We start from the raw sequence: 23,833 nt of genomic DNA, 5'->3' as shown, positions 1-23,833 counted from the left end.
ACTTTGCTTGTCAGAAGGTCACAAAAGCAGGTCACATGACCCCCCCAAGACACTGTAACTGTCATAAATATGAACCAGTTGCCAAGCATCTGAATTTTGATCAGGTGACCATGGGGATACTGTAAGAGTCATAAGTTGAGAAACAGCTATAAGTCAATTTTTTCAGTGCTGTTGTAACTTTGAACGGTCACTAAACAAACTGTTGTAAGTCGAGGACTACGTGTACTTAACTGTTAAGAAACCCCTCGTATATACCAAATTAACTGAGCAATCTGGAACATTTCTCCCATACTTGTTTCCTACCACTCAAAATAGTACAAGGAGAACTACATATAATAAGTAGGGAGAGAGGACCATCTCCTCAAATGCAGCTGTTTCTGTGGGCTAAAAACAAGGTGATTTTTAAAGTGCCTGTTCATTTAAACCCAGGCTTTTCTCTGGTATATATTATGTGCATTTCTGAAATTGTGTCGCAGTTGTTGCAAGGGACAAGTTTACAAGTGAGTCTTTATAGAATCTCCAGTACTTTTCTGAATTCCATAGTGGGCAAAGTGTTTTGACTAAGCCTGTATGCAATAAAAATCCATTATTTCTACATGTTGAGAAGTTACTGTGAAAGAGAACTGAAAAAAGTCACCTTTTGTTAAAAACAACAACAACATGCACTGAAGAGGTTAATAAAACCATGATTTAAAAACGTTTGTGTATTTACGTCTGCAGTGCTAGGTAGGTGAAATGCAATGCAGGGATGAAGTGTTATTATGTGGGAAAACCTAATTAGCCTATATCAGTATCAAAACTGAAAATTTAATAAAGGTGATTCTTCTGCGTGTACAAATACAGAATTACAAAGGATCACGTGAAAACCTTTTTTATGATGGACCTAGCATCAGCATGGTTTCTGTTGAATTTCTCTACTGGTGCTAAATGTTTCTTTGCCATATCTCTACATATGAAATAAATGAGCAGGAGAACCTATACTATTTCAGACAAGTGACTGTCTAGCCTCTTCTTAAAAACCTCCAGTGATGGAGCGCCCACGATTTCTGGAGGCAAGCTGTTCCATTGGTTAATTGTTCTCACTGTCAGGAAGTTTCTCCTTAATTCTAGGTTGCTTCTCTCTTTGATCAGTTTCAACCGTTGTTTCTCGTCCTTCCCTCTGGTGCTTTGGTGAATAATGTGACCCCCTCTTCTTTATGGCAGCTCCTCAGATACTGGAATACTGCTATCATGTCTCCCCTATTTCTTCTTTTCTTTAGACTAGCCAAACCCAAGTCCTGCAGCTATTCTTCATATGTTTTAGTCTCCAGGTCTCTGATCGTCTTAGTTCCTCTTCTCTGAATTTTTTTCAAACTCTCAGTTGTGGTCATTCTGTAGGAATGTGTAGTTTAGCTTTAGTGAGGAAGATATTAGCAGGAAATGTGATAGTTGAGGTCAGAAGTGGATGCTATAGCATCTTCTGCTTGGTAATTGTCATTACTGCTGAACACTTTTCTGTTCTTCTGTAATATTTAATTATCCAACACATGGCCTGGTGTTATAGCTCAGTACATCATTGTGCTTGTTATTTTATTTCATATCACTGGCTGGAAGAGTGAAGGTTCAATGCACTGTGTAATGAAGATGTGATGCACGCTGTGTTACATGTTACAGAGTCTGAGAGCTGGGATGGCACCTGTGGGTGACGTTCCACATTTAGCTTGACCTTTAGCTGATGATTGCTAACAGTTGTCTCATTTCACTTCTATTTCTTATTGTTACAGACAGATTTTGAAAAAGATGTGGACATTGCTTGTCGATCAGGTAAGGCTGTCCGAGCACCAAATGAAATAAAATTAAAAGTAGCTTTATCCTTCTGAAGTATTTGATTTCTTTTTAACAACATGAGTGCCTACAAACCTTAAGAGGTGTTCAAAATTTGATAAAAAAATAGTGTTACTGTATAAACTGAGTATGAAAAAAAAATCATTTTTTTAAGCAGGTTGGGAAAACTCAGGTGCTACAAGGTTTTAAAAACAACTTCTCTGAGATAGCATCTGAGTCTGTATAAATTAGATCATCTGCATATGCAAGCACAAAAGGATTAGGAAAGAAAAGTACTTATAATTGGAGCAGAAGTTCAATTGGCAAACAAATTCATATAAACTCCCATATATACATATGTATATTTTTTCCATATTCAGTTAATGCTGTGCTTAATTAAATATGGCTATAGCTCAATAAAATGCCAATTGTCATCAGTCACAAGGCACTGAGTGTAAAGGGTAGAAAGGTCCTTTTTCTACAAGCCAAAAACTTTGCCATCAGGTTCTCACTAAAATCTAAGGGAGCAAAGATGATCCACCAGATATGAGCTTCAATTTTTATTTATTTTATTTTTATGAATTTATTTATTCAACTTGTACAATTGCCTGTCTCACATTTGTGGTTCTGTTTTCAATATAATAAAAAACAACCAAATAAATAATGAATAAACAAAACCAAAAAATCGATAAAACACAATGATCCTCTTTAAAACCAAGTTAAGAAACCAATTAAAAATCAAATTTACAACCAAAAAACAGAAAAAGCAGGCAGGTGAAAATCTTGAATATAACCACTTGGCAGGCTCTAAACCATAACAGCATCCTCAGGCATATTTGGCAAAACCATGTTGTAGACCAGTGATGGCAAACCTTTTAGAGACCGAATGCCCAAAAACTGGCCCCACCCCTGTTCCACCCCTGCCCCACCCCCATTCTGACCCCCCATCCCCTGCCCCGCCTGCCTGCAGGGCCACTCACTGCCGCCAGGGCCCACCGCAGATCGCCCAAGCAGCCCAGCAGCACTATGGCGATCACGCCCTCTGCCCACACCCTGCAGCATCAACTGTGCATGATGGGGTGTGAGGGTAGAGTCTTGTCTATGCTGCCTGGCTGCCATGTCCTTGGCTGCACTGCTGCGCATGGGTTACACTCAGGGGTGATTCTCCTTCAGGGGGGCTGCTGGAGAGGAGGGGGTCACGGGGGTCCAAGTGCCGCCTCTGGCACCCGTACCATAGGTTCACCACCACTGTTGTAGACTGTAAAGCCTTTCAGAAGACAAGTAAGGTTGGAACTAATCTAAGCTAATGGGAGGAATTATGTTCAAAAGGCAGGTGCTCCACCAAAAAAGGCTGTCCTCCTGGTTTCCATCAGATGGCACTTCTTTATAAACAAGATGGGTAACATACTGGACCTGATAAGAGGAGGTAGATGTAACTGTAGAGAAGCAGTCCTGCAAATAACATGTCCCCATGTCGTTTAGGGTTTTATAGGTTATTACCAACACCTTGAATTAAACCTGAAAGCAAACTGGCATCTAATGCAGCTTGTGGAGCAGAGGTGTAACATGCACAGACCTCGGAGCACACATCACACTGCAACATTTTTTTCCTAGCTGAAGCCTCTGAATGCTCTTCAAGGGCAGCTCCATGTTGCAGTAATCCATTTGGGATGTGTGTAACTGAGAGTAGACTTGCTTGTCCAGGAACAGGCACAACTGGCAAGACCGTGCAGAGGTCTTCATGGTGGCCCTCCTAGCTATAACTGTTATCTTCTCTTTAAGCAAGAGTCATGAGTTAGTTGGAAGTTAATTCAACTTCATCCAGCTCCACAGATGATAAGACCCTAGAAACTGAAGGCCCCAAAACCCAAAGCCACTCAATCTTGCCAGGGTTGAGCTAAAACCTGTTGTTGCCATCCAAACCTCCACCATATCCAAACACCAAGAAAGGACAGCACAGTTAATTCACTTAAGGGCAGAGATACAACTGAGTATCATCAGCATACTGATGATACTTCACCCCATGACAATGAATGACTTCAACAGCACTTCATGTAGATGTCAAACAGGAGCAGAGTTCTCAACCTTGTGCTGCCCCCAAACGGTAGGAGCTGAGGGCGGGACTTCACACTCCCTATCAACATTGACTGGAATCAGCCCTGGAGAAAGACGAAGAACTAGCACAATACAGTTCCACCCAGCCCCAACACTCATAGCCAGTCCAGAAGGATACCATGATAAGATGATCAAAGACTGCCAAGAGGTCAAGAAGACCAAGGATGAATGCAGTACCCCATCCCACTCACAGCAGTGATCATCCAAAAGCATGATCAGTGCTGTTTCCCTCCATACCCAGGTCTGAAACCTAACTGAAAGAGGTCCAGATAATCTGCTTCATCAAGAATCCTTTGAAGCTGTTTCACAACCACTTTGTCAACAACCTTTCCTAAAAAGGGGAGGTTAGAAACTGGACAAAAGTTATCAAGAATAATTGAATCTAGTGATGGTTTCTTGAGGAGTTCCTCTTGTGTCAGTGAATACATGGCAAACTGTAAATTGTTCCCGTCAATGTGCTTATATATCACTGCAAACAATACATTAATACTGTTTCATTAAGCTGAAATGGCTTTCCTAGTTTCCTTTGAAATAAACACTTGTTAATTACATCTGCACTTCACAACGATGCCTTTATCTCCCTTCCTTGGCAATTTAATGATACTGTGATTTTTAGCTAGATGTTCGAAACAGAGTCATTCATTTCAATTCCTTAAAACCAAAGGAAATGTGATACTACTTTCCAAAACATGTCTGCTTAAAAAGGATAGGGAGAAGCACTCTGTTGAAAAAGACAGTTTTATGGTAAATATGACCAGGTTTCATTATTAAAAATTAAAGATTTAAAATTTGACCCTCTAAATGAAAGATTTAATAAAAGGTGGCTGGCTGAAGTGATTTGACATCTGCACTTAGGAAAAATCTAATGACAATTTTCTCAAATGGATTTTTATCCATTTCCGCTAAGAATTACATTACAAGAAGATTTGAAATGGTCTCGTCCCTCTCCTCTATATCCTTGCTTCGAGGCAAATAGATTTTTTGTTTAATTGAAAATAGAAAAGCAATCACACATCTTTAATAGAATAATTTGTCACCACGTATAACTCTCAGTAATTATACATGTTATAATATCAAGACTACCCTTGATTTCAGCTACCATAAATGGAAAAGACGGAAGAAAAAAAGGAGTGGATCCTAAAATAAATCATTTTCCTTTCTCTGACAATTTAATCCTAAATGGTTGTCCTTTTCTTTGATATATATAATGTCATAATTGCTTTGTTTAAAACTTTTCAGCCTTCCTCAACTTGGCCCCCTCCTTTGTCCAGGCTGAAAGCAGGTTGAAAATTCAGGAATTGTAGTTTCTCCTCATGGCCAAGTTGAAGAAGGTTGATCCAGCACCAGTATGAGTAAAGACATTCTTTCAGATGGAATCCAGCTTCTAATTTCAGAGGTGTTTATCAATTTGTGCTCCTGCTCTTTAATTCACAGTTCTCCATAAGGACATTGGGCCATGCCGAGCAGCTACGATAACAGGCACCCTATCTAGAATCTCCCTGAATGATGATGAAGAAGACAAGCCAGCCAACCCTGAAGGAATGAACTATTCCACATTGCCTGGGAATATAATTTCTAAAGTGATCATTCAGCAGTCGGGAGGCATGCATATGCCTATGAGCATGAGTGAATTAGCTAACCAGTGTCTTAAAAAAGACAACACTGAGCTACGGCGAACTGTCTATTTATGTACTGATGACAACCTGAGAGGTGCAGACATGGATGTAGTCCACCCTCAGGACCGCATGATGGAGAGTGACTACATTGTCATGCCCCGAGGTTCAGTGAACACACAGGCATCGCTGAAGGATGACAGCAAGTTGAATCTAGGCATGGAGACCTTGCCTCACGAAAGGCTTTTGCACTACAAAGTTAATCCTGATTTTAGTATGAACCCAAATGTAATGGACCAGTTCAGTATGAGTTTAGATCAACATCTCCCCACCCAGGAACACATGCAGAACTTGCCTTTTGAACCTCGCACAGCTGTAAAGAATTTCATAGCTTCCGAGATGGACGATAGCACAGGACTAGCAAGAAGCGAAACTGGATCAACCATATCAATGAGTTCTTTGGAGGTTAGTGATGTAGAAATGGAGTGCATGCATCCTGTTTTTGTTGTGTCAAATACAGATGGGGATGGCTTTCTCTCTCTCTCTCACACACACACACACACACCAAAGACATGCAGCATGCAACTGTTTTCTCATGCTGCTGGACTGTCAACCCTCCACCCTACAAGGTAGACCAGATCAGGAAACCAACTTCACAAAAAGATTAAAACTATACTATATTGAAATAGGCTGCAGTATCAGACTCTTGCAAGGCTGTCTGTGTTTCCCTTCCTTCCCTCTATTCCTATCTCTCTGGGTGTAATGCATGTTTCTGCACTTATTGTTGTGCTAATGCAGGGGTCTTCAAACTCGGCCCTTTTATGACTCATGGACTTCAACTCCCAGAATTCCTCAGCCTCATGCCTGGCTGAGGAATTCTGGGAGTTGAAGTCCATGAGTCATAAAAGAGCCAAGTTTGAAGAGCCCTGTGCTAATGGCTTATGGAGAGTTTTTCTTATCTGACAGTAATTTTATAAAAAGATTTTTAATTACAGAACTAAGACAAACTAAACAATAACTGATAAAAAGTAAAAAGGGAGTGCAAGAAAAAAAGGTGGAGAAATAGACATAGAAATAGAAAAGAGAAAAAATATTAGGAAAAATAAAAATATATATACAAAGAAATTACTTCCCCCTTTATGATGACAGGTATAAACAATTTTAGTAATGTATCACCTTTTCTTAAAATATAACAAATGATTTCCTTCCCACATCTCCTCTCCTATCTATAAACAAATCCATAAAGTTATTGCTTCAGTTCTGATGTCACCAAAAGTCCATTAAGGGTTACCAGAGATAATATCTATTTTAATATAATATAAACCAACTTTATATTCTTTCCTTTTACTTCTAAGAATCTAGATCTTTAGTCGCTTCAAATAATGTGATAGAATTTTATTTCTTTTCATTTTTTTTCTTTATTATTAGCCTGGTCATACTATTAGCCAGTGTGATGAGGCAAAATGTGCATTGTTTGATTTTTGTATTTTTGCTTGAATGATGGGAAGAGGGTTCTATGATTCAGGGGCTAGGCCTTGCCTCTTTACAACTTGATTGGCTTTGCATACAATGCATATTGAGTATCTTGAAGGGACCTTTTTAAACATAAATAGAATTGGTCAAAAGAGGTTCTAATCTATTGCCTATGTTTATCATAAGTACATATTTCTGTATATATGTTATCATCAATGTATGAAATTAAGCATTTTATACAATCCCTAGGAAATGTATAGAATGCCAAAAACGGAATATCAAAGTATGAAACACTTACCATTTCACACATTTCCCAGGCATCCGATGCCATGCTAAAAGGCAAACAAGCAAAGTATAAAACACTCCCACTAAAATGTCATTCTAGCCTCTCTTGTTGCAACAGGTAAATCAATATGGGTCTTTTTCAGTTGTTGTTGTTTTTTTCAGAAAGTCCTATAATGGGATTTCAAGATTTAACTCACCTTAAAAAAAAGTATTGTTATTGTTATGGGCTATAAAAGACAAAGTTAAGTCAGACTGTTGAGGGTTGCACCAATGAAGAGTGGAAGGGATTGGGAAATGGGGAGCAAATGGAAACCCTTCTAGGCAGAAGAACAAAGAGAAACTAGTCAAGTATGGAAAGGAAGCAGAAGAATGGAGGAGAGAGTATAAAGTATCACCAGATCTTATGGGGGTGCCTGAAAGAAGGCAAGAAGAGTTAGAGCAGCACTTAAAACCCAAGACAGGGAAAACAGGTCCTTCCACAACATTATAAGGTTTTCTTAGGCAGAGTTATAGAAAGCAATAGAAGGAGAATAAGAACGAGGTTTCGGCTTTCCAGCATCAAGTCCAGTAGAACATCTGCCTCGGAATACTTTCCTTCCTTTAGCATGTCTCTAAAATCATTGACAATATTGAAAATCTTATACATTTATTTGCTTTGTTCACAAGGATAACATTTCCTTATGCAGGTTGACAATAATGTCTCTTCTTGCTGCTTCTTGGACCCAGCAAATGTTAAGTGATGGTTAAGCATTCTAAGCCATGTACATACTGGCATTCGGAACAAAAGCCGGCATGGCAGAACTATATCTGTGTCCCTCTTTTGTCTCTGTAATATCCCTTGTGTATGAATGAAAAGCAAAGTTGATAACTAGAAATAGCACATGTAGAGAGCAAAGCACGAGACTAAAAGCAACTCTGTTTTCTGAATTGCTTTGCATTTCAATTATCTTAGCATTTCAATTATTTTCTTATCAGTATGCTCCACCTAGAAGGTGAAAGAAATACTTCAACTAATATATGAGAAAAAAGAAAATATGCAGATTATTTTTTTAAAAAAAAAAAAAATCAGCCTATTCCATTTCATAGCACACTAAGGACTTAGATACAACCATATTGAGCTGGTATTTGTATTATAGATGGATATGCCACATCTGTGGCGGGACGTATTCTGGAGTTGCAAGGAGGGAAGGGCTCTTTCCCAGAGGGCAAAGAGACAATGGAGCTTGGTATGTCTGGTGGGCAGGAGGAGAACAAGGCTGGACCCTCCCTAGCAATCCACAGAGGATATCTATAGTTATTTCAGTTAATTGTTTTAGTCTGGCAAGATTCTGTTTGCAAGCAGAAAGCAACTACTCAGAAGTAACTTCAAGTGCCATTCTCAGTTGCTTGGACCTGACAACATCTTCAGAAATGTCTGTTTTTTGGTATGTTCCTCCTCAGTCAAAAGAAGGACTCGCTAGATGTTGCCACTGGGTGTGCATTTAGACAGATGACATGTTTCTCGATGTTCAATGTAATCATAACCCCAACTATCTTGATAGCTTTTTACATAATTTACATTGCCATATTATCATTACTTCCGCGCAGTTAATTAGTCGTGTTAGTAAAGGGCACTGGTGTGATTTGTGGCCTCTGCTCATCCATTTTAAAATCTGAAAATGCAACACCAATGATTGTTAGATGCATAATAAAAGTGAGGAAAGAGTGCCAAGGCACTCAAGGGAACTGTGCAACTAGGAAATTACTTACCAAACCCTAATAATGCAAGCAGTATTTCCAGCTCCTGGTTTCAGCAGCAATTCTGAACAAATTCTGAGTTTTCAGGATGCATTCAGAGTATTTTCTACTTAAAGAAGAACATAGAAAATGAACGATTTATTATTATTTATTTACAACGAGTAAATATTTCTTAGTGATTAATCTTTGAGCCTTTATTTTTACTGCAAGTATCAAACGAACATTGGTGAATTAGACATACAGTAATTGTAGAAAATGTAGGTTTATTATTAAACATATAGTCACATACAGCAGGAAAAAAAACTAGTAATATGACTTATTTAACAGACATTTCCCTCCCTCCTTTGGCTCCTAAGTATCAACGACTGTAAGAAAATATCCTATAATGATATATATCAGTGATGGCAAACCTTTTAGAGACCGAGTGCCCAAACTGCAACCCAAAACCCACTTATGCATCGTCGGGTGCCGGGTGGGTTTGGCCTATTGGGTGGGTGTGGCCCATTGGGTGGGTGTGGCCCATTGGGTGGGCGTGGCTGCAGTGGTGACAGCAGAGTGGGTAGGACTAAAAAGTTCAATCAATGCCAACTTTGCAAGATCTTTTTTTTTCCCCACAAGAAGTTGAAATTGACTGATTGATTGAACCTTTTTTTTTTTTTGGTACATGGTGGCGGAGGCCTAAAGTGAAAAGGTTTTATAAAACCCAGCTGAAGGTCTAGGACTGGGACGACAGTGCGCGTGCCCACAAAGAGAGCTCTGAGTGCCGCCTTTGGCACCCGTGCCGTAGGTTCACCACCACTGATATATACATATGGAGATGTAAATGTTCACTTAGTGCTTCAGTAAGTACATTATTTAGCATGGATGATAACTCAGCGTTCTCTAAAGTCACCAAAAATGGGCAAGGATAAATTGTTTAGATGCCTCAAGAGTGTGTTAACAATCAAATAGGTGCCTTATACTGACAAAGGTTGAAGGCACCCATTGCTCAATTACAAAACTTCAATTTTTCCCAAATCAAGATGATTTTTTTCCAATGGACTACAGGTAGTCCTCAACTTATGACCAGAATTGAGCCCAACGTTTCTGTTGCTAAGTGAAACAGTTGTTCAATGGATTTTGCCCCATTTTACAACCTTTCTTGCAACAGTTGTTAAGTGAATCATTGCAGTTATTAAGTGAATCATTGCAACAGGCTTGTTAAGTGAATCTGGCTTCCCCGTTGACTTTGCTTATCAGAAGGTCACAAAAGGAGATCACAGGAACCCAGGACACCACGACCATCCTAAATATGCCAGGTGTCCAAATTTTAATCATGTGACCACGGGGATACTGCAAAGGTTGTAAGTGTGAAAGGTCTGCAGGCAGAAATGGGCTGCTAGGAAAACATGCCTGTTAACAAAATTTTATTTGGGGGACTCCAAAGTGCTATATTGATACGTGTACATATAATTAAAGTTAAGTTTTAAAAAACTTTTACATGTGTACAAGGATAACTAGAACAATTGGATACTAAATTGATATTACTGTTAGTAAAACTACACCAATCTGCTATCAGTGCCAAGTGTTTCCCAAGAAAGTTATGCAAATAAAATAAATGATGAGGCCTATCATTAATCATGATATTATTTGCAAATAATAATTTAAAAATTATGCCATTATAGACTCCTTCATGTGTCCAGGAAACAAAGTAAATATATGTAAGCAGTCAGAGTTAAATGAGCTAACACAGAGGTCCCCAGCCCTGGGTCTGTGGACCAGTACTGGGCCGCAGCATACCAGCAACCGGTCTGCACAAACAAGCAAAGCCCCATCCACAGGATGCAGGCAGCACACAAAACCACACCCCCTCTGGTCCACTAAAAAACCTCTCCACATAACTGGTCCCTACTGCCCAAAAGGTTGGGAACCTCTGAACTAATATATTGCAAAGTGTACACATTTACACAAATAATAAGTAGGATCTGAATCACAAATTTGAAAAAAAAAACACCGCCATTAAGCTATATCTATTTATAACGGCGGCATAAGCATAGCAATGCAATAACCATGAGTTATGAAGAAGCGCTAAACAATAAACAATAAATCTAAACAATAAACAGCAAGTCTAAAGAACGTAGTGCACACTGCCAAAATGACCTATGCATAACCACTTGAGGATCCAAAGGAAAAGATGAACATCAGCTGGGGTTATAATTTGTCCATGACTTTATTGCTATGCATAGCAATAATGATGTCGATAAATATTAAGGAAAGAGAGCTATTCCAGTCAATCATACGACCATCCGAGCTTATGAAAGGATCAAACCTGGCTTCTTATGTGCACTTGTCTTCTTGATCACTCTCTCACCACTGAGACCTACTGTATCCCACAGGGGGCTTTAGACTATTTTTTTTTAAAGGTATCAGAATACAAGCTGTCCCAAATCAGCTGGCTGATCTCGTATACATTCTTCTAAGGCATGGTTATCCAGCCTTTTGGCTTGCTTGGACTACACTGAGTGAAGAGGAATTGTTTTGGGCCACAAGTACATATATAATATAGTTAATGCATATAAATCACATCCTGTTAAAAGTTTATGATCTTGTGGGGTTGCATTACTAGCTGTCCAGGGCCACAGGTAGTCCATGGCCCATGGTTGCTCTAAAACAGAGGTCCCCAATCTTTTGGGCACTAGGGACCGGTTCCGCGGAGAGCAGTTTTTCTGTGGACCGAAAGGGGCATGGTATTGTGTGCTGCCTGCATCCTGTGGACAGGGGTTTCCTTGTTTATCCAGACTGGTTGCTGGCATGCTACGGCCCGGTATTGGTCCACGGACCAGGGGTTGGGGACCCCTGCTCTAAACCACTACTAGGGAAGGCAAAAGCAAATTCATCTTCACTTACTTTCTGAATTGTGAAGGTAATTCCTTCCCATGGCCTAGTTAGATAATCAGTGAAATGAACTGATAGTTCTTGACTACTTGAGAATAGGATGAATCATGGGAATGAAGCTACAGTATTTCTTGCTGCTCCTCTTACAAACTGCTGCAATTTTGCATCTCAAACGTTTGAGAAGCTGGATCTTTGAATGGATACAAAAGCTCTGACTCAACTCATCCAAGCTAACTCCGACAGCCTGTGAGTTGTAACAAAAAGGCACAGTCTGAGATTGAGGGTTCTCATTCCTTCCACACCATCCTGAACTGATCACAGAATATTCATACTAATTCAAGAGTCCCAGAGTGGATTTGAAATTAATACATTAACATTTTCCCTTGGCTTGTGTTGTCTGCAGAGATGACAAGCCACCTTTCTTTTAGCTTGATTTCTGCAGTTTCAAAAGAAATCTCTTGAAGAGCACCTCTTCAGTCCAAATTTGCATGCTTTTAAACTGGAGAGTGCTTTAAAAAGAGTATAATAAGACAATTGGACTTGTTAAGCGAGTTACAGCAGGAACTAGCTGATTTTGGCTGATTTTCAAAAAGCTAAGCAGGGTGGGTCTAGCCCAGTAGTGGGGAACCTATGGCATGCATGCCAGAGGCGGCACTCAGAGCCCTCTCTGTGGATACGCACACTGTTGCCCCAGCCCTGCCTCCCCCCACAGCCCTTCTTCACTAGAAGCTCCCCCAGAGGAGAGTTGCCCCTGGGCGCAGCCGGCATGGAGCAGCACAGCCAAGGACATGGCAGCCGGGCAGCGGGGACAAGATTCCACCCTCGTGCCGTATCACACACAGATGATGCTGCAGGATGCAGGCAGAGGGCATGGCAGCCATGGCACTGCTGGGCCTCCTAGACGATCTGCAGTGGGGCGTGGAGGCGGTGGGTGGCCCTTAGGCACTCGGTCTGTAAAAGATTCGCCATCACTGGTCTAGTCAGTCCTTGGATGGGAGATCCCACATCTGTAGACTAGACAGAAAATTGAAATAAAGCAGCCTAGAAGGAGGCGGAGACAAGCCACTTCCATATTTTTTCCAGGGAAACAATGTGTACTCACAGCAAAGATATTGACTTTATTATTACCTGGAAGGAGAGTGGTAAATTCCAGGTATTTTGATTCACAGACAAAAGAAGAGGGGAACTTAGGGAAGAAGAAATCCAAATTAAATACATCTCGCTCGCTTGCTCTCTCACTGTCTAAATGAAGCAGAAAAAGACATAAAACATGGTTGCAGTCATAGATCTGGCATATGTACTTTTTCAGGAGAGGCATTTTCCAAGAGACATCCTGAAAGAAAAGAAAAAGCTCATCCTCTCAAAATGTGCAAAATAACTTTTCAGGAAAAATTGCATTACTGTATAAGCCACTAAAGCTTTGAGCAGAAACATTTAATGCAAATAATTTTCTACTTCAACAAAGCAACAGGGCTTACCAAATATGTTCAGTATTGAGATGAATGGGGGGGGGGAAATCTGGTAGCATTTTTGTTTAAAAGTAGGCCCTGAGCGCTCTCTCTCCCTCCCTCCCTCCCCCCCCTCTCTCTCTCTCTCTCAGAGAGAGAGAGAGACAGACAAATAGACAGACAGAACACTTCCCTTTATAGAGAACTCCCCAATTGGTATTCAACACAATTTAGTACCCCTTTATGGATTACTGCCTTGTCGTGGCAAAGGGGCTTGTGTAACTCAATGAAGCTATAAGCTATGCCGTGCAGGGCCACCCAAGACGGACAGGTTATAGTAGAGAGTTCTGACAAAATGTGATCCACTGGAGAAGGAAATGGCAAACCACCCCAGTATCTTTGCCATGAAAACCCCATGGACAGTACTAAAAGGCAAAAAGATATGACGCTGGAAGATGAGCCCCTCAGGTCGGAAGGTGTCCAATATGCTACTGGGGAAGAGCAGAGGGCTAGTACTAGTAGCGCCAGAAAGAATTAAGCGACTGGGCCAAAGCCGAAAGGACGCTCAGCTGTGGATATATTTGGTGGTGAAAGGAAAGTCCGATGCTGTAAAGATTTTTTCTCCATAGGAACCTGGAATGTAAGATCCATGAATCAAGGCAAGCTTGTTGTTGTTGTTAATTGCGAAGTCATGTCCGACCCGTTGCGACCCCATGGACAATGTTCCTCCAGGTCTTCCTGTCCTCTACCATCTTCCTGTCCTCTACCAGGCAAGCTAGACGTAGTTAAAAAAGAGATGATAAGACTGAACATCGACATCTTAGGAATCAGTGAACTAAAATGGACAGGAATGGGTGAATTTAACTCAGATGACCATCAGGTATACTACTGTGGGCAAGAATCCCTCAGAAGAAATAGAGTAGCCTTCATAGTCAATAAAAGAATAGGAAAAGCATTACTGGGATACAATCTCCAAAATGACAGAATGATCTCAGTTCGAATCCAAGGCAAACCATTCAATATCACAATAGTCCAAATCTATGCCCCAACCACTGGTGCTGAAGAGGATGAAATTGACCAGTTCTATGAAGTCCTACAGCACCTTATAGAATTAACACCAAAAAATGATGTCCTTACCATCATGGGGGATTGGAATGCTAAGGTAGGAAGCCAAAAGATAACCAAAATAACAGACAAGTTTGGCCTTGGAGTACAAAATGAAGCAGGGCACAGGCTGATAAAATTTTGTCAAGAGAATACGATTGTCATAACAAACACTCTTTTCCAACAACCCAAGAGACAGCTCCACACATGGACATCACCAGATGGTCAACATAGAAATCAGATTGACTATGTGCTCTGCAGCCAAAGATGGAGAAGCTCTATACAGTCAGTAAAAACAAGACCAGGAGCTGATTGTGGCTCAGATCATGAGCTTCTCGTTGCAAAATTTAGGCTTAAATTGAAAAAAGTAGGGAAAAGCACTAGGCCACTCAGGTATGAACTAAATCATATTCCTGATGAATATACAGTAGAGGTGACAAATAGATTTAAGGAATTAGATCTGATAGACAGAGTGCCTGAAGAACTATGGATGGAAGTTCGCAACATTGTACAAGAGGTAGCAACTAAAACCATCCCAAAGAAAAAGAAATGCAAGAAAGCAAAATGGCTGTCTGAGGAAGCTTTGCAAATAGCTGAGGAAAGAAGGGAAGCGAAAGGCAAAGGAGAAAGAGAAAGATACACCCAATTGAATGCAGAATTCCAGAGAGTAGCTAGAAGAGATAAGAATGCCTTCTTAAATGAACAGTGCAAAGAAATAGAAGAAAACAACAGAATAGGGAGGACCAGAGATCTCTTCAAGAAAATTGGAGATATGAAGGGAACGTTTCATGCAAAGATGGGCATGATAAAGGACCAAAATGGCAGAGACCTAACAGAGGCAGAAGAGATTAAGAAGAGATGGCAAAACTACACAGAAGAACTATACAAGAATGAGCTTAACATCCCAGATAACCACAATGAGATGGTCACTGACCTCGAACCAGACATCCTAGAATGTGAAGTGAAATGGGCCTTAGAAAATCTGAGCAACAACAAAGCTAGTGGAGGTGACAGTATTCCAGCTGAGCTATTCAAAATCTTAAAAGACGATGCAGTAAAAGTGCTACACTCAATTTGCCAGCAAATTTGGAAAACTCAACAGTGGCCACAGGATTGGAAAAGGTCAGTTTACATTCCAATTCCAAAGAAAGGCAATGCCAAAGAATGTTCAAACTATCGCACCATTGCACTCATTTCACATGCTAGTAAAGTTATGCTTAAAATCCTACAAGCTAGACTCCAGCAGTATGTGGATCGAGAACTACCAGAAGTACAGGCAGGATTTCGAAGAGGCAGAGGAACTAGAGATCAAATTGCCAACATACGCTGGATCATGGAGAAAGCTAGGGAGTTCCAGAAAAACATCTACTTCTGCTTCATTGACTATGCTAAAGCCTTTGATTGTGTGGATCACAACAAATTGTGGCAAGTTCTTAAAGAGATGGGAGTACCAGACCATCTCATTTGTCTCTTGAGAAACTTATATGCGGGTCAAGAAGCAACAGTGAGAACTGGACACGGAACCACTGATTGGTTCAAAATTGGAAAAGGAGTCCGGCAAGGCTGTATACTGTCGCCCTGCCTATTTAACTTATATGCAGAGCACATCATGAGAAAGGCAGGGCTAGATGAATCAAAAGTTGGAATTAAGATTGCCGGGAGAAATATCAACAACCTAAGATATGCAGATGATACCACTCTAATGGCAGAAAGTGAAGAGGAACTAAAGAGCCTCTTGATGCGGGTGAAGAAGGAGAGTGCAAAAGTTGGCTTGAAACTCAACATTAAGAAAACCAAAATCATGGCATCCGGCCCTCTCAATTCCTGGCAAATAGATGGGGAAGAAATGGAGGTAGTGACAGATTTTATTTTTCTGGGCTCCAAGATCACCTCAGATGGGGACTGCAGCCAAGAAATTAAAAGACGCTTACTCCTGGGGAGGAAAGCTATGGCAAATCTAGACAGCATACTAAAAAGCAGAGACATCACCCTGCCAACAAAAGTGCGTATAAGTCCAGGCCATGGTTTTCCCAGTTGCAATGTATGGCTGTGAAAGTTGGACCATAAGAAAGGCTGAGCGCCAAAGAATTGAGGCCTTTGAACTATGGTGCTGGAGAAGACTCCTGCGAGTCCCTTGGACTGCAAGGCGTTCAAACCGGTCAGTCCTAGAAGAGATCAACCCCGACTGCTCTTTAGAAGGCCAGATCCTGAAGTTGAAACTCAAGTACTTTGGCCACCTAATGAGAAGGAAGGACTCACTGGAGAAGGGCCTAATGCTGGGAAAGATTGAGGGCAATAGAAGAATGGGACGACAGAGAATGAGATGGCTGGATGGAGTCACTGAAGCAGTAGGTGCAAACTTAAATGGACTCCAGAAGATGGTAGAGGACAGGAAGACCTGGAGGAATGTTGTCCTTGGGGTCGTGATGGGTCGGACATGACTTCGCAACTAACAACAACAACAACAATTTAGTAATTATTCCCTCCCATGTATATTTCAGATATATAATAGGCTGATCTAATGAAACTACTCACTTACATGCATAGTATGTTTAATCATACCAAATAACTCCTCTATGCCTACCTAAATTAGGGGTTAAAGGTAAAGGAATCCCCGCGGATTTTACTCTTCTAGTTATTGCTGACTTTAGGGTGTGACACTCATCTCCATTTCAAGGCCACTGAGCCAGCGCTGTCGAAAGACGTTTTTGCAGTCATGTGGCTAGCATGATGTCACAAAGTGCTGTTACCTTCCCACTGAAGTGTACCTATTTATCTACTCGCATTTGCATCTTTTCAAACTGCTAGCTGGACAGGAACTGGGGCAAGTAATGGGAGCTCATCCCATCATATGGTGTTCGGGTCTGGAACCTGGGCTAGCGGCTTTCCAGCGACCATGCTGCCCCTAAAATTACAGACTAATCACCTGCAAATCTTGCATTCAGGCCTCTTAACTAGGATTTCAAAAAGAGGAAGACATGTGTAAGGACAATTAAGGCAGAAGAAGAGACTATGTACACCTTTATCTCTAGAATACCAAAAGGGACGAAATGTTTCACTCCTGCTTTTATTTGGTGGAGGGAAAAGCAAATTCTCTCTCTTGGCTCTGGTTATGAATTTAATTTTTCAGTGACTTATAAAACATGGATGACAGGGATTTATATAAATGAAAGTGCAGGTACAAGCTTAGCCAAAAATATTTCACCCAAATATTGTATTTACTCCTTCTATTTAAGACCTCCACTCCCTAATGTATTTTGAGCAATGTCTGGTGTAATGAATCAGGTTGTTGATTAGAGGAAAGCACACAGGAGGCATTTATCCTCCATTTCACCCCAAAAGAGGTTTCATGAGTCACTGGGTAGGAATGTATCTTCCTCCTGCGAACAGTGTAATGCAGGTTGGGCTATGGAAACAATCCTTCTCTGCTCTTCTATTTTTGGCCTTCAGTGAGCAGAGTTCAAAGCTGATCTAGAATTATACTGAGAAAACTCTCTCTAAGAATAGTTCAAAGCCGAATCGATGCAAAATGAACCGCACCAAAGTTTTCTTTTTCTCACGTTTTTAGATTCCTCCCCAGCCTGTTGCCTGAATGAAAATTTTATTATAGTTATACTAGCTGGGTAATTAAAGAAATGGAAAAGGGCCATCAGTTTCTCTTTTTCCAATTGTTTGGGTCTGAGAATACATTACATTTGCTCCTAGGACTCTGTCCCAAATAGCAAGATATTAAATACATTCTCACATTCATTTGTTCCACAAAAGCCAATCTAAATTCTGACATTCAACCTGTTTCCTTTTGCTCTGATTTCATCCTATTGTTTTTAATAAGTAGCTTTCAGATATCAACGTTTCAAATAGAGCCCTTGAGTAAATATCAGACTCCTGCAATTCCATAGATGGCATTGCTAGATGTCTACTTTTCTATAATAAATGTTAATAATAAATAAAATACATCATGATTCATGAGCATGGTGACGTAGGATGTGTGTGGGCTCAATTTAAGTGGGAGAGAGAAAGCAAATTCTCCCCCTCCTATTTTCCCCACAACAACCCTGTGAGGTAAGTTGAGTTGAGAGAGAAGGACCGGCCTAACCCACCCAGCCAGCTTTCATGCCTAAGGCAGCCCTAGAATTCACATTCTCCTGATTTCTAGGCCTGCACCTTAGCTTCTACATCAAACTCATTTTCCCATTATCTGACTCTGATCAGATGGAACAGTAAATTATCGTTTATTGTATCAGGAAAGGGCTCATTTTTGTATACTTTCCCTGCAGTCCCTTTGTCTGGTCCGGTTACAAAGTTGTTAGAACTTGTCATTTCTACTTTCAGTCAACTACAGCTTAGCATTCCATCTCGTGGCTAATTTTTTTTAATTTTATTTTTCCTTTTTTACAATACAACAAACAAATTAAAATAAAAAATACATTTTTCCCCTTAACAGTATTGTGTGATATATCTCATACATATTATTTATAATTATTTACATAAATTATCATACATTTTTATTTCTAGCCAAACAACATTTATTCCATATCTCGTAGAATTCTGTTGTTTCCTTGTCCTTTATTTATTTAATTTTAACAATACATTGTTGAAAGGAGCCAACTTTATGATTTGCAACTTTGTTCTTTCACTAGATGGAACGTTTAAAACTTGACTCAATTTTGTTTACTTCCTGTGACATTAATCTGGTTATAGTTAAAACCCAAAGAAATGCTGGTAATCAACAAAAGGACCACATCTTTCCAGCAGAGGCCATTTACATTCCCCCCCCTTTTCCCCCATTTTTTATCAGTACCCTAACTCTTTACCTGTGCATCTTTTACACACAAGAGTGTTATGTGCCCTTAGGCAAGATTTATTTCTCCCCACATGTGAAAGAACACGCATTTGATTCAGGAAAGGAGGACGCAAATAACAAACTATTATAGAAAAAAAAATACTTGTGTCCTGGAAAAAGTAGAACGTATGAAAATTACACCACTCTGATTGTAAAGGAGAGCTTTACTTCAGACAGTTTGCCTTCAGATGTTATGGGCGCTTCATCACTAGGGGTTTTTAAGAAGAGATTAGACAGCCACTTGTCTGAAATGGTATAGGGTCTCTTGCTTGAGCAGGGGGGCTGGACTAGAAGACCTCCAAGGTCCCTTCCAGCTCTTCCAATTAATTAATTAATTAATTAGAGCTTTGACAGGCATTCAAGATTCTGTTACAATCATCTAACTGCAATAAAGTGCCTTCCAAGATTCCTAAGAGCAGTAATCTATTGTTGTTGTTATTTGACATGGTCTACCTCAAAGGGCTAACAACTTATTTGCAGTACAAAACAAATGTCTGGGGAAAGCCTGTCCAGTTTGGTTTTGCAAATAATTTGTCCAGAATTTTGTAGCAAATAATGTCTGAGTACTAATTTCAGTTCTTCTTTTTCTTCTCTATACTTTTGGGAAATAGTCTCTACTCAGAGTGTACAATTTTGAAAAGTAAATGTGTACATCTTTGGTTTAAGGCAGAGTTGAATGGATGTATGTTATGTTGTATTGCAGTGATGGCGAACCTTTTAGAGACCGAGTGCCCAAACCACAACCCAAAATCCATTTATTTATCGCAAAGTGCCAGGGCTACATCAGCATTGTGGTGCCCTCGGGGGGGGGGCTCTGACTGCCGCCTCTGGCATGCAAAAAACAGGGCTGCAAAAATGGCCACCGCTGCACCACGGGGTGCAGATACAAGGTGCTACATCACGCAAGAACGGGGCAAGGCTAGTGAATATCACGCAGGCACTAGCCCCACCCCATTTGCAGCACGTGTGTGCTCACGGCCCCGTGCGTGCATGCACACATGTAAAATGCTTCCTCCTCCCTTTTGTTCCAGTCCACCAATCAGCAATGATTGGTGACCTCTGCTCTACCACCTCTACTCGAGCTTGCTAATAGGCCGCTTCGCCTCCTTTGTGATGGGCGGGGCTCCTGCTCAGGGCGGCGGTGGCGGCCTTATGGACCTGCTGCTGGTGGTGGTGCGCATGCCAACAGAGAAGGCTCTGAGTGCTACCTCTGGCATGCATGCCATAGTTTTGCCACCACTGTTGTATTGGGTCACCATCTGAAATGCATTTACAGGCCTTTTTTCCTAAGTCACAGAGCCAAAGTAAATGGCATTCCCATTGGGCACATCTCACCTATGCTGTCTATTTAAATATATTGCCACTTGAATGAAGTGAGTTCTGAATGTGTATTTTTACTCTAGAGAGCTTACACAGATGGCAATGAAATTTCATTGCCCTGTTCTGGCTATATAAATGACATTTCTTTAGTTATTAAGTGAGCCTGCTGACAAAATGCAAAATTGAATTGGAACCACTTTGTGTTCGATTCTCCAAAATACAAACTTCGGCAGATCACATCCTTCTAGTTTTGATTCTGTGAAAGCTTTTCAAGGTAACAATTATGGTTGCATGATACTGTAGATTTAAAAGGTCAAATTCAATTAGCGGTTGGCCATCTTATTTCTTTTCTCTAGCCAATCTTTCAGTTCTTCTTTTGAGATATACTAAAACACCAAAATGAAAATTAGAAGGTTGAAAGTAATTTCTTGCATTCTACTGATGAAGTTTAAAATGAAGGAAGACAGTTTTGGTATTATGAAACAATCTGGTCTGTTTTCTATTATTCTCATATTTCCTATTTCTTTTAAAATCAGCTGGAAGCAAGTTTCCATGTTTGAAAAACTCAGATTTATGAAGATCTTCCTCTTAATGTGACAATAAAGGCTAAATGATAGCTGAGAACAAAATCTGTCAAGTAAAGCTAGGCTATATTGCTCAAGTTCAAATGATAATTTTAAGGAAATAGTTTTTTGATTAGCATCATGGGCAATTAGAGTTTTATGCAGGGCTTTTTTTCTCATAGAATGCCCAGAACGGAGTTCCAGCAACTTTTTTGGATGGAACCTTGTAGGGTAGGCAAGGTGGGTTGTATGACGTGTGTGAGTTCTGGCACCTTTTTTTTTTTTTTAGAAAAAAAGCACTGGTTTTATGAAGTAATACACTGAAGTAATATTAAAGTAATTTCACCAGATATTGGATTAGATCGAGATTTAATCATATTTAGAGATGACCCACTTGTAGAACTTGTAAATCTTTATTTTCTTGCCTAGCAGTGGATCCATTTTAAATATGATAAAAAGTATATATACAATTCAAATATTCCATCAAAAACAGGGCAGAATACTGCTCAGTTAGAATAGCATAGATAGAAGTTCCATTAAGTAAGTCAACAAATAAATATTATCCAAAACAAATGCAGCATTGTTACTGTATTGATGCTCAGTTAAATTAATATGTGATTTTGTTTGTTTTGTTTTCTACTAAATATTTAACAGAGGAGAAAATCACGTTATTCTGACCTCGACTTTGAAGTAAGTGTCCCTATACTACTTATATTCAGCCAATATGTATTTTATTTAAATCATGATGAATAAGAGATATTTGTTTAAATATACTTTAATTCAGCATTCAAACAATAATCAATGCTTTTAATTATAAGGTAAAACATTCTGTTGTATGTGTTTTGTTTAAAAAAAAAATGTACTACTGAAATCTATTCCCTAACCTTTCTTTTCCTTTCATGCTGTGTATTAAAAAAAAAACCCACACCTTTTGTTTGTTTTCTTTTTTATATATATATTATCACAATTCTATTTCCTTAGCCCATTTCATATCATTTTATTCCTAAATAGATTGCCTCCTTGTATATTAATTTGGGATTCCCAGCTTTCTTACAAAATTTTTGGGAGAGGGATTGGACCATGGACTTTTAAATTTGTTCACCTATTTAAATACTTGAATACAGAGATAATACAATTCCTTTCCTTCCAAGTAATTAAAAGTCAGGTTAATTTAAAGGCAATCACATAAAAGGGTAAAGATCAAGTATCATCATATATTTCCCACTGACCCATGACAGGTACATAAGGACCCAGAAGGCACTACGTTGCAGAAAGTTGCTATGTATAAGAGAGACACTTGCTATCAAAGAGGCATGTACTATATGTACTAGGCATGTACAATACTATCTCCAAATATATTTGGGGAGAATATTCTGAAATTGCTCAGATGAAATTATTCATGGTCAGGATTGGACCTAAAGTCTTATTAATTAACCAAGTGTCTTCTATTAAACTTGAATAGTTGAAGGCAGACTAAATATTCAGTCCTTAAGTTATGATGGTCTGTATAGTTGCTCTTCTAGTATTTTTAAGTTTTGGAAGTTTTTATTCTCTCAGGTCAATTTTAATTATGTAGTACTATATGTTTCTACATGCATATGTTTTGTTTTGCTTAATTTATCAGAATTTAAACTTAACTGAACAAATGACCTAAGCATACTTTCTCATTGTGAAAGATTGATGTACCTGATCAGCAAAATGTAACAAGTTAGAACCTAACAACTTCATTCTTTAATTAAAAATAATTGCCATTGGTTTCTCTAGATGATAGACATTAAGATTTAGGACTGAGAAGCATGTGTATTTATTCAGAACAGAGTATTCTTCTTCAGTTCATCTAAATATATAGAATGTGTGGAATCTTTTTTTTTTATGCCTAATACTTCCTGTTCACACTAACTGGAACAATTATAATTAATTGTGTGAAACTGAAAGCTTGCATATTCAACATATTCTTAGGAGCACTTTATCATCATTTATACTCATTAAGACCAGAAGAATCATTCATATTAATGTGAATAAACAAACAGCAGCACATAATAGAAGATAATACTAGGCACAAATATTCCTGCAGTTGAGAAAATAACCTAAGTTGAGAATTACCATTTATCTCATAATGAAATGCATTTTTTAAAAAAAATCCTTTACTAAAAACATATGGTATTTTAATAATTGCATTATTAAAACCTGCAGGAAAGTAAGTTAAGGGAGGTGAGGGTGATTTTAAAAAATGCACTGTAAATCTGTCAAACATTTTAACTAGCTTGTATCACCTTTCTATGTGAACATCTTCTGGCATGCAAAACCATGGTGAAATGCTTAATTAATTAATTAATTTTTAGATTTTATTTTTTATCCCACCTTCATTATTTTTATAAGTAACCAAAGGCAGCAAATATACCTAATATTCCTTCCTCCTCCTGTTTTCCCCACCACAATCCTATGAGGTGAGGTGGGCTGAGAGAGAGAGAGACTGGCCCAAAGTCACCCAGCTATTTTTCATGCCTAAGGCAGGACTAGAACTCACAGTCTCCTGGTTTCTACCCTGGTACCTTAACCACTAGACCAAACTGGATCTGATATCTTAACCAGCAGACCAAAATATTTATAGCCTTCCAAGCAATCTGTCCTCCTATAGGATTCTGCTCAGACCAA

General features: G+C 39.5%; 1 protein-coding gene across 3 annotated transcripts in view; it reads left to right on the top strand.

The window, feature by feature from the left end:
- The window catches only part of ADGRB3 (adhesion G protein-coupled receptor B3), a 509,374-nt gene that overhangs the window by 473,924 nt on the left and 11,617 nt on the right, over positions 1 to 23,833 (top strand). For all 3 annotated transcript variants that reach the window (XM_039346725.1, XM_039346723.1, XM_039346726.1), the window contains 3 exons: positions 1,764 to 1,803; positions 5,353 to 5,996; positions 21,833 to 21,868. In XM_039346725.1, the coding sequence (XP_039202659.1) occupies positions 1,764 to 1,803; positions 5,353 to 5,996; positions 21,833 to 21,868 (720 nt within the window). The remainder of the gene's footprint in view (positions 1 to 1,763; positions 1,804 to 5,352; positions 5,997 to 21,832; positions 21,869 to 23,833) is intronic.

Source organism: Crotalus tigris, unplaced genomic scaffold (assembly GCF_016545835.1).
Source record: "Crotalus tigris isolate CLP2741 ecotype Arizona unplaced genomic scaffold, ASM1654583v1 scf7180000018016.4438896, whole genome shotgun sequence".
In the NCBI taxonomy this organism is placed as follows: domain Eukaryota; kingdom Metazoa; phylum Chordata; class Lepidosauria; order Squamata; family Viperidae; genus Crotalus; species Crotalus tigris.
Note: the sequence above shows the minus strand (reverse complement) of the source record. Positions and strands in the feature narration are given on the sequence as shown.